General features: G+C 48.9%; 1 protein-coding gene across 1 annotated transcript in view; it reads right to left on the bottom strand.

The window, feature by feature from the left end:
* Positions 1 to 10500, bottom strand: part of LOC103594726 (chromosome unknown open reading frame, human C21orf58) — a 15086-nt gene extending 4586 nt beyond the window's left edge. Inside the window, exons 1-5 of the mRNA XM_008577980.1 lie at positions 10438 to 10500; positions 9245 to 9302; positions 7900 to 7973; positions 7057 to 7197; positions 3247 to 3358 (exon numbers count right to left, since the gene is read on the bottom strand). Of these exons, the coding sequence (XP_008576202.1) occupies positions 3247 to 3358; positions 7057 to 7197; positions 7900 to 7973; positions 9245 to 9302; positions 10438 to 10497 (445 nt within the window). The 5' untranslated portion in view covers positions 10498 to 10500. The remainder of the gene's footprint in view (positions 1 to 3246; positions 3359 to 7056; positions 7198 to 7899; positions 7974 to 9244; positions 9303 to 10437) is intronic.
* Between the last annotated feature and the right edge of the window lie 3655 nt (positions 10501 to 14155).

Below are 14155 nucleotides of genomic sequence, written 5' to 3'. Positions count from 1 at the left end.
AAAAAAAACCCCAAATACTATATGATTTCACTTATATGATACAACATTCCTCAGTATTTGAGGGGGATGGGTTTCAGGACCCTCCACAGAGACCAAACCCTGAGGATGCTCACATCCCTTACAGATGGCCCTCAATGTCTGCAGCACCCTCAGATACAAAGGGCCAACTGTCTGTCTATAGCAAATACCAAACTTATGGAAACAGAAAGAACGGTAGTTACCAGAAGCTCAGTGGATGGTATCATATAGTCTAATGGGTTTAGAGTTTCAGATTTGCAAGATGAAAACATCCTAATGATTTCTTGTACAATAGTGTGAATATAGTTAACACTACAGAACTGTACACTTAACAAATAAATAGTTAAGGTATTAAATTTTATGTGTTTTTTTTACCACAATTTAAAAAATAAATTCATTAATAATTTTTTTAAAAGAATCTTAAACTGGGGAGATTATCCTGTATTCTCAGGGTAGGCCCAGTGTAATCACAAGGGTCCTTAGAAAGTGTTGAGATAAATTATTGATCTAGATTTGAATATACAGCAAAAAACTCGTGTTTAAAAATAAGGACAAATAAAAACATCTGCAAGAAAGTAAATGCTGAGGGAGTTCAGTAGTCTGTTGTAAAGGAACTTGTAAAAGATCATTTCAAGATGAAGGAGAATGATTCCAGAAGGGCAGCCTGAGGTACAGTGAAGGGGCAGGAAAGACACTTGGTAAGTCCAAACAAGTGTTTTCCATACAAAATTACACTAGTCTCTGTTTCTGTGAACTTTTATAAAAGGTAGAGCTGAGTAATGATGGCAGTAATGTGTGAGTCAGGAGAAGAACGATGAGAGTGAAAATATTTCAAATTTCTCACATTGTTGGGGGAAGAGATGGTTCAAGGTACCTCCTGTTTAACGTTACACAAAACAGCCTAAGAGGTCTCCAAAGTGGTGATTCTAGTACTTCTGAGATTTCATATTTTTACATTCAAATATTTGATCCAGTTGGAATTTGTTTTGGTATAAGGCATGGGGTAAGAAATTCAACATTACTTTATCTATATAGCTAGCTACTTACTGAATATATACTTTTTTTGTTTGTTTTTTGTTTTGGTGGCTGGCTGGTATGAGGATCGAACTCTTGACCTTGCTCTTATAACACTATGCCCTAACCGAGCTAACCAGACAGCCCTGAATATATCATTTACCACCACTGATTTTAAATGCCACTTTTTCTCTTCTATGGCATACAAGCATAAACACACCCAAGCACATGCACACATGAACACATACATTCAAGCACACACACAGTTTTCTCAGTTTGTTTGTGGAACCTGACAGACCATCTCTAAAGTGCATCTAGAAAAATCAGCAACAGATAATGAGGAAAGAAGGGGCTGTACTCTCTGCTACTCCAGGGGATCTTCAAGCAAGAACAGTCCCTGCCGGTGGTGGGCTGCATGGCAGCTTTGGACCAGGCCTGGCATGGACTACATCATAAGGGTGTTTCAAAAGTTTGTGGAAAAATGAAATTAAAGGACAATAGGAATCTTTCCATGAACTTGTTAAAGATCCCTCATGTACAGACCGGCTCCCGCTCGCTGGCTGGGCGAGGCGCGGGAGCAACACCGAGGCCAGTGTTGCGATCCGTTGCTGGACACGGAAAAAAGACAAAAGACAAAAAAAAAAAAAAAAAAATCCCTCATGTATGAGAGCACTACGGTAATTAACCAAGTCAGACTGGTGCCAGGATAGACAGGTCATTGGGACAGAATTGAGAACATCTATCAGATGATTCAGCTATTCTACACACAGGTCTGCCCTTAGTCTCCAACACCATCAGTCACTGGGTAAATGCAAATTAGAACCATAATGAGCTACCACTAACTATGTCCCTATTAAAATGGCTAAAATTAAAAACACTGACTTTACTAAGTGTTGGCAAGGTTATGGAGGAACTGGAACTCTCAAACATTACTGGTGTGAATATAAGATGGTACAGACACTATGGAAACAGTTTGGCAGTTTCTTAAACTGAACATACTCCTGCTGTGTGATTCAGACAATCCACTCCTAGGTATTTACACAAGAGAAATGAAAACATATGTTCACAGAAATATACATGTCAATGGAAGCTTTTTTGATAATAACCCAAAACAGGAATCAACCCAAATGTCCATGAACAGGTGAATGGATAGCAAACTGGGATATCCACACAATGGAATACTGCTCAGCAATTAAAAGGGACCATGTATTGATACACCCAACAACAGTGATGAATCTTAAAACAATTATGGCAAGTGAAAGAAACCATACAATGAAGAGTACATACTGTGTAATTCCATTTATATAAAAATCTAGAAAATGCAAACTAATACATAGCACAGAAAGCGGCTCATCGTTGCTTGGGGTGTGGAAGGAAGAACGGAATGAAAGGGACATGAGGGGACTCTGGGGACATGGATGTGTTCACTGTTTTGGTTGCAGTGATGGTTTCATGAATGTACCCACACATCAAGACTTACCAGACTGAACACTTTATTTATTTATTTATTTTTATTTTTTTTTTTTTTAAAAGATGACCGGTAAGGGGATCTTAACCCTTGACTTGGTGTTGTCAGCACCACGCTCTCCCAAGTGAGCTAAACTGGCCATCCCTATATAGGGATTCGAACCCGTGGCTTTGGTGTTATCAGCACCACACTCTCCCAAGTGAGCCACGGGCTGGCCCTCAGACTGAACACTTTAAATATGTGCACTTTATTCTGTGTCACCTCAACAAAGCTGTTTTAAAAACCAGGAATTTAAAAGCTATTTTAAAGGAAGCAGTTTAATTGTGTCTTTCATGTAGCTAATAACTGGATGAGTTGGGTTGGAGCCCAAATCTCCCAACTCCTAGTCCAGTCCTCTTTCTTACACCTCTTGTTTTCTTCACTCCCAGATATCTTTCATATTAGAATTTCTTTCTTTTTTTTTTTAATAAGATGACCGGTAAGGGGATCTTAACCCTTGACTTGGTGTTGTCAGCACCACACTCACCCAGTGAGCTAACCGGCCATCCCTATATAGGGACCCGAACCCTTGGCCTTGGTGTTATCAGCATGACACTCTCCCAAGTGAGCCACGGGCCGGCCCATAAGAATTTCTTAAAGTTAAAATTATTTGCATGTTGAGTAGCCAAAAGTTGACCCTAAGTGACTATCCTGCTTACAGTAGAGAATTTCATAAGCCCAAAACAATATCAACAAGGAACACTTACCTTCCTTAATGCTTCCTGACCTTTGAGTGAAGAAGGACTGGGGAGGAGGAATTTGTGTGATGAGCGGCTGCTGAGGAAGCTGCTGAATGATGGTGGCAGGAGGGTGGGGGACCTAGGAAGATCCAGGTGATTATTCACATGCAGGTGGATGTGTCCTTGCAGAGAGTGATATACTGTATCTACCCACCCACCCACCCATGCATAAACACACACACCCATCCATCCATCCATCCACTCACCCATCCATACACCCATCCCTCCATACACCCACCCATACATACACCCACCCACCCATCCATGCACAAATACAGACACCCATCCATCCACCCATCCACCCACCCACACATACACACACACACACCCATACACACACACACACCCATCCATCCATCCACCTATCCACCCATTTATTCATTCATCCATCAAAGTAGAACTTTAAATGATTAACCCTAGAGATTGAATAGATGGTTGAATAGAAAGATATTTGAGTCTACGTATCATTTAGGACTTGGTTTTTTTTTTTTTTAAAGATGATCGGTAAGGGGATCTTAACCCTTGACTTGGTGTTGTCAGCACCATGCTCACCCAGTGAGCTAACCGGCCATCCCTATATGGGATCCGAACCCGGGGCCTTGGTGTTATCAGCACCGCACTCTCCCGAGTGAGCCACTGGCTGACCCTAGGACTTGGTATTTTTAATGTTTCCCACTTTTCTGTCTTCAGCAGGGTAAGCTAATGCCTAATTTCATTAAGTCTATTTTAATAGAAGCATCCAACAGTTGGTACATCAGTCTTTTTAATTTTAGCCATTAATAGGGATGTAGTGGTAGCTTATTGTGGTTTTAATCTGCATTTCCTGAATGCCTGATGGTGTTAGGAGTTTAGGGGTGGACCTGTGTGTAGAATGGCTGAATCATCTGATAGCTGTTCTCAATTCTGTCCCAGTGACCTGTCTATCCCAGCACCAATACTGGCATGGTTAATTACTATAGCACTATCATGAATTATAGTACATATGTGGAACTAGCCATGAAAATAGCCTCTGGTTTCTCTTGTGAGTGAAAATAAATGTACAGCAATTTCCAGAACACACCAGAATGACCTTCTGTTTTATTAATCTTCTTCTGCATATACAAAGTCCAGCATGATCTTGTCCCTTCTTCCTTGCAGAAAGGATGACATGGACCAAGGTTTGGCAAATGTTTTCTATAAAGGGCGAGGTGGAAAACTGCTTTGGCTTTGCAGGCCATATGGTCTTGGTTGCCACTACTACACTCTGCCGTCATAGCAGGAAAGCAGCCACAGAAAATATGTGAATAGATGAGCTGGGTCCAGTAAAATTTTGTGGGGGTTTGTTTTGTTTTGTTTTTTGACAGCTAGCTGGTGTGGGGATCCAAACCCTTGACCTTGGTGTTAACAACACCACACTCTAACCAACTGAGCTAACCAGCCATCCCTAATAAAACTTTTTAATGAACACTGAAATTTGCCATTTCATATCATTTTCTTATGTTACAAAGTATTATTCATTTATTGACTTTTTTCCCAAACATTTAAGAATGTGTCTTGAATTGGATTGTGTCCCCCAAAGTCCCTGTGTTAGAAACTTAGCCCCCACTGTGACAGTGTTAAGAGTAATCCTACTAAGGTAATTGAAAGGTGGGACCCTGATGAGGTGATTAGATTGTGAGGACCATGCCATAGTGAATGGATTAATAAGTTGATGGTTTAGTGGTGGCCATGGGTGTAATGAGGGTTTTAGAAGGAGGAGTGAGGAGTCAGCTCTCTCTCTACTCCACCATATTTACAATGTGACATCTTGAGTCTCCGCAGTCACCACCAGGACAAGGTCCTTCACCAGATGTGTCCCCTGGACTTTGGACTTCCCAGCCTCCAAAACTGTGAGCAATAGATTTCATCTTCTTACAAATCACCCAGTTTCAGGTATTTTGTTATAAGCAACAGAGATGGACTAGTGCAGATTCTAAGACCATTCTTAGCTCACAGGTTGGATGAGAGCAGGAAGCAGGCCAGCTCTGGTCTGAGCTGTAGTTTGCCAACCCCTAGAGGTATTCTTAGAATGGCCATGCCTGTCCCAGCTGGTGGGACCTCCTACTTCAGGGTCTCTGAGTCCAGCTGCCGAGAAGTTCGTTAGCAACCAAGGGCCCCTGCTTGCCCTCTTGGTGTCACTGGGGCAGAGACTGAAGCCTGTAGGCATGACTGAGTCCTTAAGAGTACTCAGTAAGTGTAGATCTGTTTGGGACCAGGGTGGTAGGGACGGTCTCCCACACCCATCATTCCCATCATTCTTGGAAGGAGGTTCCAGGTGCTGGAAGACAGGATGGCGTGGTCTGGGGATATCCAGAGCTTGGATGCAGATGGCCATCGGCACAGGGGGCTTTGGGGCTCCCTCCAAGGCAGCCTCTATTAATCTGTTTCTGTTGCTTAAAACAAAATACGTGGAACTGGGTATTTTATAAAGAAAACAAAATTTATTACTTACAGTTTTGGAGGCTGGGAAGTCCAAAGTCCAGGGAACACATCTGGTGAGGGTCTTCTTAGTGGTGGCTTTACAGAAATACAGGGGTCTTATATGGCAGAAAATAGTGGAGCAGAGAGAGAGACTCTCATGTGCTCTCCTTTTAAAGCCCTCAGAACCACGCCCATGACCACCATTATTAATTAATTCATTAAGGCATGGTCTTACAATCCAATCACCTCTCAATGCTGTTACAGTGGGGGCCAAGTTTCCAATACCTGGAACTTCGGGGGACACAACTTAAGCTTCAATGAGTTTGGGGGGGACATTCAATCCACAGGACAGCCCCTTCCCACTCTGTCCCTCTGATGTGTGCCACTGTCAGGGTCCCTCCCACAGGACAAATTCTGTCCAGTCAGGAGCCCAGCCAGCTTGTCCAGAATCTTCTCCACTTGGCCCTGCCCTCCTCTGCAGCCTCTTCTCTCCCACGCTCTCTGCACCCCAGTCATACTAAACTCCCACCCAGGCCTCAACTTGTTTCCATCCTTCTGTGGGTGCCCAGCTGCCCTCCAACACATTCCCTTTTACTAAGAAAGTTGAAGTTGCTTTCTGTTGCTTGCAACCCAGAATGCTCAGTGATGGTATGAAGCCCTCAGAATTGGAACACTCTTGTGCCTTGTTTTACTCTGCCTCTGACATTAGGGTCCTGAGTGTCCCCTGGTCACTATGAAGTTTTGAAAAAGAGTTGACACACTTTCCCAAGCTCAGGGCCCTCTGGCTGCTGACCCCCCAATACTTCTTTTCTTGTAGCAGGGGTTAGGACATATGGCCAGAGTCAAGAAGCAGAGCTGGGCCCACATCTCGTCTGGAATGAGGGATAGGGCTTCCCCTGCTCAAGCCAGTCTCGGGGCCATGAGGACAGATGGAGACGACCCATGGGACAGCGTACATGCTGCTGCTGTTGGCTCTTAAGCTGAGCCTCTTCAAAGCATGTTCATAATGCTGCCAGGGTTGGCCCAAGTCGATGCAGGTGTGGGAGGATGTACCTCCTCCCTCTCTGTTCAAATGATACGTGTCTCTGCAGGCACAGCAACGCCCACCCGCCCCACCCCCCACTTCTGTAAAATCTTAGTTCTGCCTCCTCCCCACACCACCATGAGATGCTGTTTTCACCTCCACCCTCTTACTGAGTGCTGGATGATCCTCGGGGGCTCTGGGACCAGGAAGTCAGCAGGGTAGATGCCCATGGGGGGTACCTCTGGCAGCAGAGCTGGCCCTCGTGTTCCTCTGCTTGCCCCGCTGAGATGCTGTTTTCACCTCCACCCTCTTACTGAGTGCTGGATGATCCTCGGGGGCTCTGGGGCCAGGAAGTCAGCAGGGTAGATGCCCATGGGGGGTACCTCTGGCAGCAGAGCTGGCCCTCGTGTTCCTCTGCTTGCCCCGTAGGAGAGCTCGTCTAGGAGGTGTTGTTCCTGCAACACCCACGCAGGCCTGCTGTCACTGTCACTGGTTTTCTCATGGGCTCTCAGGGGAACCTCCCCAGGGCACTCCCAACAGGGGCTGCTCAGGCCCTCAGATTGGCATGAAGACAGGCTGTGCAAAGCGGAGCCAAGGCCCTTCTTGTGGTGCACCATGAGCATACTGCTTCTTTTAAATTTTGCTGAGTAATTTTAACTAGTTCCTGGTTGTTTTTGTCTTCCCTGCCAACAGAGTCTGTTCTCCACTTCACTGTACAGGTTTCTCCACTAGAGAGGAAGCTCGATCTCCTGTCCCAGGTATAGGTTTGACATAACTACCCCTCTGACTCAGAACCATCCTTGGTGGGAGCATTCCTTGCTGCTGGAGAGCTCATTTAGGATGAAGCCCCAGGCCTCCTAGAATGCCACTTCCCACCAGAACCCCCTTACTCAACATTGCCACCTTTGGTCAAAGCAGGTTTTTAAGCTAACAATGCCCTTATTAGGGCCCAGTGTGTACGTGGTTCACTTCCTCTGGGAAGCTCAAGATAGTAAGGTCTTTTAGCTTCTCACAGCTCACCAGTTATCCACTCTCAAGTTGCGCACGTTATAGAACCAACAGTGAGTCCAGGAAGGCCTCCCTCCCTGCCTTTGGCCTGAGTGTGGTGGCCCACAGTGAGCCAAGCCAAGGCTTGCCCAGAGGGGGTGCAGGCCTACCCAGAGCCTCCGCAGAAGGTCCTTCCTCCTCTTCAGAGCGTTCTGCAGGGCATTGTCCGGCCTGTCCTCGTTTCCTGGAGGGAAGCATGCACTTACTCGCTGAGGAATGCTTTAAGTCTGGCTGCCATGCAGTTGGGGACATCACCACAGACCCTGTCAGAATCCTGCAATTTCACCTGCACCCCCAGGGACTTGGGTGTGACTGGGGAGCCTCCTGGGCTCAGGCCTCATGGTAAGTACTTATCCCCAAGAAAGAGCAACCAGAGCCTGGAGATTGTGAGGGCAAGGAGCAGTGGCTAGGGACTGTCTTTGAGGTGGGGTCTGCGCAGTGGATAGTCTCATTCCCAGAAAGGGGCTGGAAGTCGTGTACTGCAGATTCCTCCTCTGGGCCTATGCGCTGGCTTGCTCCTGCACACCTGTGACACAAAGTCCCTCAGGCTCCACGAGGCAGGAGGCCCCCACAGGGCTGGGTGTAAGCTCTGCCTCCCTCCAGCCCCAAACTCTCCGGAGACTGTTCTGCCTTCCAGGTGTCAGGTAACACCGTCTGAAGCTCCTGCACTCCAGAAAAAGCTCTGGAAGGGGTCTAGGTGGCTCCAGACCTGGGCTCTGACCTCCTTCCTTCCTGTAAACACAGCGGTCCTGCCTGCATCTCCCCCGACCAGGGGCATCACACCGGAGCTGGGCTGCTGGGGACGCTGAACAGCTAGTCCCCGGGGCTCCCTCAGGAATCCCCCTCCCCAGCACAGCTGCAGCTGTTCTGTTCTTGGTTAGGTGATCTGGCTTGGGATTTTCTGTCTGGATTTGGGACCCTGGGCTTTGCCAGCTGCCTGCAGTCCCTGCAGCCCACAGGCTGCCCCATGTTCCAAAGAACAAGAAATGCTCCTCTGGGTCTCCTCAGCTTCTCACCCAGAGGTCCCTAACCTGGATTCCATCACCAGATAACAATGAAGACAAGACGAGCCCTCCCCCCCCGTCAGGGGCAAGCTCAGGGCTTGGAATCAAAGCACAGTGGGTCTGATCCAGGTGTGACCACTTCTGAGCTGAGCAACCTGGGGCAAGTTACCTAATCTTTCTGTGCCTTCATTGCTTCATCTGCAAAATGGTAATGATGAATGGATCCCCTTCTTGGGGTTTGTAGACTAAAGGTGATAAAGGTATGAGGAGGGGTATGTGTTTTAAAGGAAAAAAGGAAAGTCTTTCAACTCTGAATGTAAAGTGTATTAAGGACAGTCTTCTGGTAGCTTGGGGGAGGGGGTGATTCCCAAGGGCACTGTCCCCACTTCCCCTTGGGATGGCTGCTCTCTTGCCTGCCTGAGCTGACCCCTAGCAGCCCAGGGGCTCTTACCCAGCAGGAAGTTGGGACCCTCAGAGTCCCTTTCCATGTTCTGTTCTTGCTCCAGCTTCTGTGAGGAAGAAAGACAGTGACAGGGATGTTAGCTCCAGGGGAAACTAGGTGTGCGTGGAGCCTGCTCCCCAGCCCTGCCCAGCTGGGCTAGGTGGACGCCTGGCCCCTGTGCTCAGGAATGACTGAGAGGCTTCTCAAGGCCAGCACCCCTGATAGAAGTGTTGGGAGCAGGATGTGCTATGCAAACACCACGTGGACAGGCAGCAAGGGTCATCGGTGTTCTCGCAGGGACTGTGTCAGTCAAGCATTCAGTACAGTGCACATACTCTGGCCCCTTCAGGCAGATTTCTGAAGAGCAACCCCAGGAGAGACTGTCCCGGTGAAGCCACCCAATCTTCCTTGTATAGCCCCCCTCATCATGCCACCTAGGCCCTGAGCTGAGCAGCTATGGGCTGGGCCTGTCCTAGGGTGACACCTGCTGGGTCCTCCCACAGCACTCCATGGGCCATTTGGACTCAGGGGTTGTGGGGCTGGCAAGAGGCAGGTGGCATGTGCCATCTGCAGCTGGTGCCACCAGCAGCAGAAGAGGCACAACGCAGAGAGGGGATGTGGAGGAGCCACCTGTGGACACCAGGCACCGGGGACTCTGTGCTCAGTGGCGTGCAAGGATGGGCAGGCCGGTCATGGCCACTCGGACCCTCAGGGAAGGTTAAGAAGACCAGGAGTAAGGAAGGACCCATGAGGCCACCAGCCCCAGCACTCAGGGTTTAGTCTCAAAACAGTAAGTATCCCTTAAACACTGTAGCCTGGAGGGAGCTTTGTGGGGCTGTGCTCTGGCTAGTGGGTGCATACCTGCCTCCTGACTGCAGGAACTGCTAGAAGGAACTACTTGGTTCTGTATAAATGCAAAGAAGAAACCACATCTCTTCATATGAGGCTAGAAAAGGGCTTTGGAAGTAGGAATATACTCATAGGCAGTTTGCCAAAGGCAGGAAATACAGTGTAATATCTTTTTATTTTCCGGTGGCTGGCTGATCCAGGGATCTGAACCCTTGAACTTGGTGTTGTAGCACCGTGCTCTAACCCATTGGTCTAACCAGCCAGCACTGGGTGTAATATCGTAGGTTTTGCTTCCTAAGCCTAGAACTCTTTTAAGCAGTTGTTAAGAAAGGAGTATCCCAGGACTGTCTCACCTGTCCCAAGAGTCTCAGTGTCATTCGGGCCATTTGGTCTGCCAGTGATGAGCCCTGCATCGTGGGAGCCTAGGAGATGACCGCAGAGGGCAGGAGAGTCCACGGCCCACTCTCTCCACCTACTTCTCAGTTATCTGCAGGAGAGACAGGTCTCAGGAACCACTGCCCCCATCACAGGAGATTCCCCCTGCAGTGGGCTCTTTTTACCCCCTGGAAACCAGCTTCAGTGGCAGAGAAGAGCTGTGCAAGAGGATGGCCACATCCCTCCTAGACTGCAGAGTGTCCAACAAGACAGGACTGCATGCCGCCTGGCGGTTGCTAGGTTGTGGAGGCCCCAGGTTGCCAGGTTTCCACGGAGAGTCCTTCTCAGGCCCTGCCCTGAGCAAGGGTTACCTATAAACACAATCCCCAGGTGTGGCCAGGCAGACCTTCATGGGAAGGCAGAAAGGTGGACAGCCACTGAGACAGAGGGGGGAGGGGACTGTTGCAACCACCCACGCACTGCCCTCACCTCAGGACAGAGCCCAGAAGGAAGGACATTAGGGAGAGGCCTGCCCCCCCCCCAAACACCAACCAGGCCTGCTGCCCCCTTCCTGCCCATTAATTACCTCCTCCAGAGAGCGAGCTTGCCCCACGCCCCTCCTAGAGACCCTCACAGCGAGAAGACAGCACAGCCCCAACCCTTGGGAGGACAGGGTGGAGGTGGGGGACCACCTGCCTGAGGATTTCAGGAAATTCTGGGCAGCAGAAGGGGTGGAACTGGGGAGAGGCTGGGGGCCAGGGTGCGACCCACCCCACAAACATGTGGGATATCCCTGCTCTGACCCCAGCCCAGAGAGGGGCGAGCCTGGAGGGCACATTCCCACCAGCAGGGGGTGGAGGGATCCCAGGGCCGGGCCCTGATGGGGCAGGCAAAACCCAGAACCTGCGAGTAGTGGTGCATTTGTATGGGCTCTAAAGTCCACACTATTAGTCAATCTGACTGCGGAAGCAGATGCAACAGTGAAGTTGGGAGGGCTGCTGGGGGCAGAGGTGGCAACCCTCCTTGACCCAGACGCTGGCATCGGATCACCAAAACTGCCCTCAGGGCCCCTAAATTTGCCCATCCACTTCAGTGTTTATGGTTACCTATCATAACCCGATTCTGACCCACAGTGATTTTGAGAACCTGTCTCTCACCTGTTGGTACTGGATGACAGTAGGCTTACTTCTGACATCTGAGAGTTCAACACACCCTAAGTCAGACTCTTGAACAGGAAACTGAGGCACAGCATCCAACAGGCCTTGCCCTCCTGTCAGCAGCACGCACTACCTGCCTCTCCCAGGCACATTCCCAGATGAGGGTTTAGGGGTGCTCAAAACACTGCTGCACACAAGCACACACTAGGCCCTGTGTTGAAGATCCCATCTCCTGTCCACAATTGTGGGCAGCGATGGTTTTATCAGACATTCACATGGAGGTCTGAGTGTGCACAAAACCCAGTTAATTTAAGGCCAGCCCATGGCTCACTCAGTAGAGTGCGGTGCTGATAACACCAAGGCCACGGGTTCAGATCCTGTATAGGGATGGCCAGTTTGCTCATTGGCTGAGCGTGGTGCTGACAACACCAAGCCAAGGGTTGAGATCCCCTTACCAGTCATCTTTAAAAAAAAAAAAAAAAAAAAAAAAACAGTTAATTTAGTTGACTCAGGGTAGCTAGAAGGTAACAGGCCCCACCCCCCCCACTCCCATACATAACACATTCCGGAGAGCGCAGGTTTGTTAGACAGATTTTTTTAAGTAGGCTTTTTAGGACAGTTTTAGATTTACAGAAAAAATGAGAAGACAGTAGAGAGTTCCAACATACTCCACCTATGGGTTTCCCTGTTATTAACATCTTACATTTCCACGGTACTGTGGGCCAAACTCAAGGCTGTCAAGGCAGAAATAATTTTTTTTTTCCTTTTTGTCTTTTTCCGTGTCCGGCAATGGATCGCAACCCTCAGTGTCGCCCCCGTACCGGACCGGGACCGGCAACGGGACCGCAACCCTCGGCGTCGCTCCTGTGCCCCGCCCAGCCCGTGAGCGGGAACCGGTCTGTATGTGGGATCCGAACCCTCGGCGGGAGCGCCGCCGCCCTTCCCCAGCAGCTCACCATAGCAGTGCACCACCGGGCCGGCCCAAGGCAGAAATAATTTTTTTTTTCCTTTTTGTCTTTTTCCGTGTCCGGCAATGGATCGCAACCCTCAGTGTCGCCCCCGTACCGGACCGGGACCGGCAACGGGACCGCAACCCTCGGCGTCGCTCCTGTGCCCCGCCCAGCCCGTGAGCGGGAACCGGTCTGTATGTGGGATCCGAACCCTCGGCGGGAGCGCCGCCGCCCTTCCCCAGCAGCTCACCATAGCAGTGCACCACCGGGCCGGCCCAAGGCAGAAATAATTTTTTTTTTCCTTTTTGTCTTTTTCCGTGTCCGGCAATGGATCGCAACCCTCAGTGTCGCCCCCGTACCGGACCGGGACCGGCAACGGGACCGCAACCCTCGGCGTCGCTCCTGTGCCCCGCCCAGCCCGTGAGCGGGAACCGGTCTGTATGTGGGATCCGAACCCTCGGCGGGAGCGCCGCCGCACTTCCCAAGCAGCTCACTATAGCAGTGCACCACCGGGCCGGCCCAAGGCAGAAATAATTTTATACAGTGAGTGTTACTGAAAGCCCAACTTAGGGATCAGCCTGGGAAACACAACCCAACAGAGTTGGAAAGTGAGTGTGCCTAAGTCTACTACAAGCAAAAGCATTTTATAAGGGAGTTTCAAAAAATGTGTTGGGGGAGGGGGAGAGTTCCAATCACAGTCATTGGCATTGATTCAACATGGGAACAAAAAGTGTTTACATGCAACCTGAAGTAGAAGCTCTGTGCTTCAGCTATTCTTAACAACGTCTAAGTGTCTTATTCAGAACTGGCAGGTTATACATTGATCAATAAATCAGCAGTTTCAACCCATACATTGTTTATCTTAAGAACAAGGTGTTGACATGGAGTTCATGAAACTTATGCCAAGGCAGTGGATTTTGGAAAACTTGCTTCATTTTGTTTACTTATTTATTTAATTTTTGTGTGTGTGTGTCTACATTTTGTGTGTGTGTGTGTGTTTATTTTTATTGAATCAAAATTGATTATAAATATTTTTGGGTTTTAACATTGAGATATGTTGATCAAATCAATATTACTAGCATATATATTGTAACAAATTATAATTATTCTTTATGCCCCTTGTCCAATCCCTCCTCATCCCCCTTTCCCTCCCCTTCCCCCTGCCCCCTCTAATTATCCTAGATTTCTTCTCTCCTTCTGACAGAATAATGGTTACTCTATTGATTTGCTGCCCAAATGATCTGTCCAATGCTGAGAGGCCTGATCAGGTCCCCTAGTATTAGCATAGAGCAGATGTCTCTTCCATCACTATGAAATGGGCTCGGTGGAGACAGACATCCTCCTCCTTTCTTTATCTCTGCTGGTGACTCTCCTTGTGTCAACTCACTCCAGTGGCTGGCAGATCATCTGCGTGGCGGTTGTGGCCTTTGTGGCAGCCATAGTTATCGTGGTAGCTATGGTGGGCTACCCACATGGAGGAGATGTTTTTGGACTGCTCTGTGGTGGTCGCAGTGTGCCTGGTTGTCTGATCCCCAGTTCCCCAAGGCACTGGCATGGTGTACCTGGTTGTGGGAGGGGGGTCCAGTCCG

Source organism: Galeopterus variegatus, unplaced genomic scaffold (genome assembly GCF_000696425.1).
Source record: "Galeopterus variegatus unplaced genomic scaffold, G_variegatus-3.0.2 Scaffold1614, whole genome shotgun sequence".
NCBI classification, from domain to species: domain Eukaryota; kingdom Metazoa; phylum Chordata; class Mammalia; order Dermoptera; family Cynocephalidae; genus Galeopterus; species Galeopterus variegatus.
The sequence above is the reverse complement of the archived record's forward strand: the minus strand, read 5'-3'. Positions and strand labels throughout refer to the sequence as shown.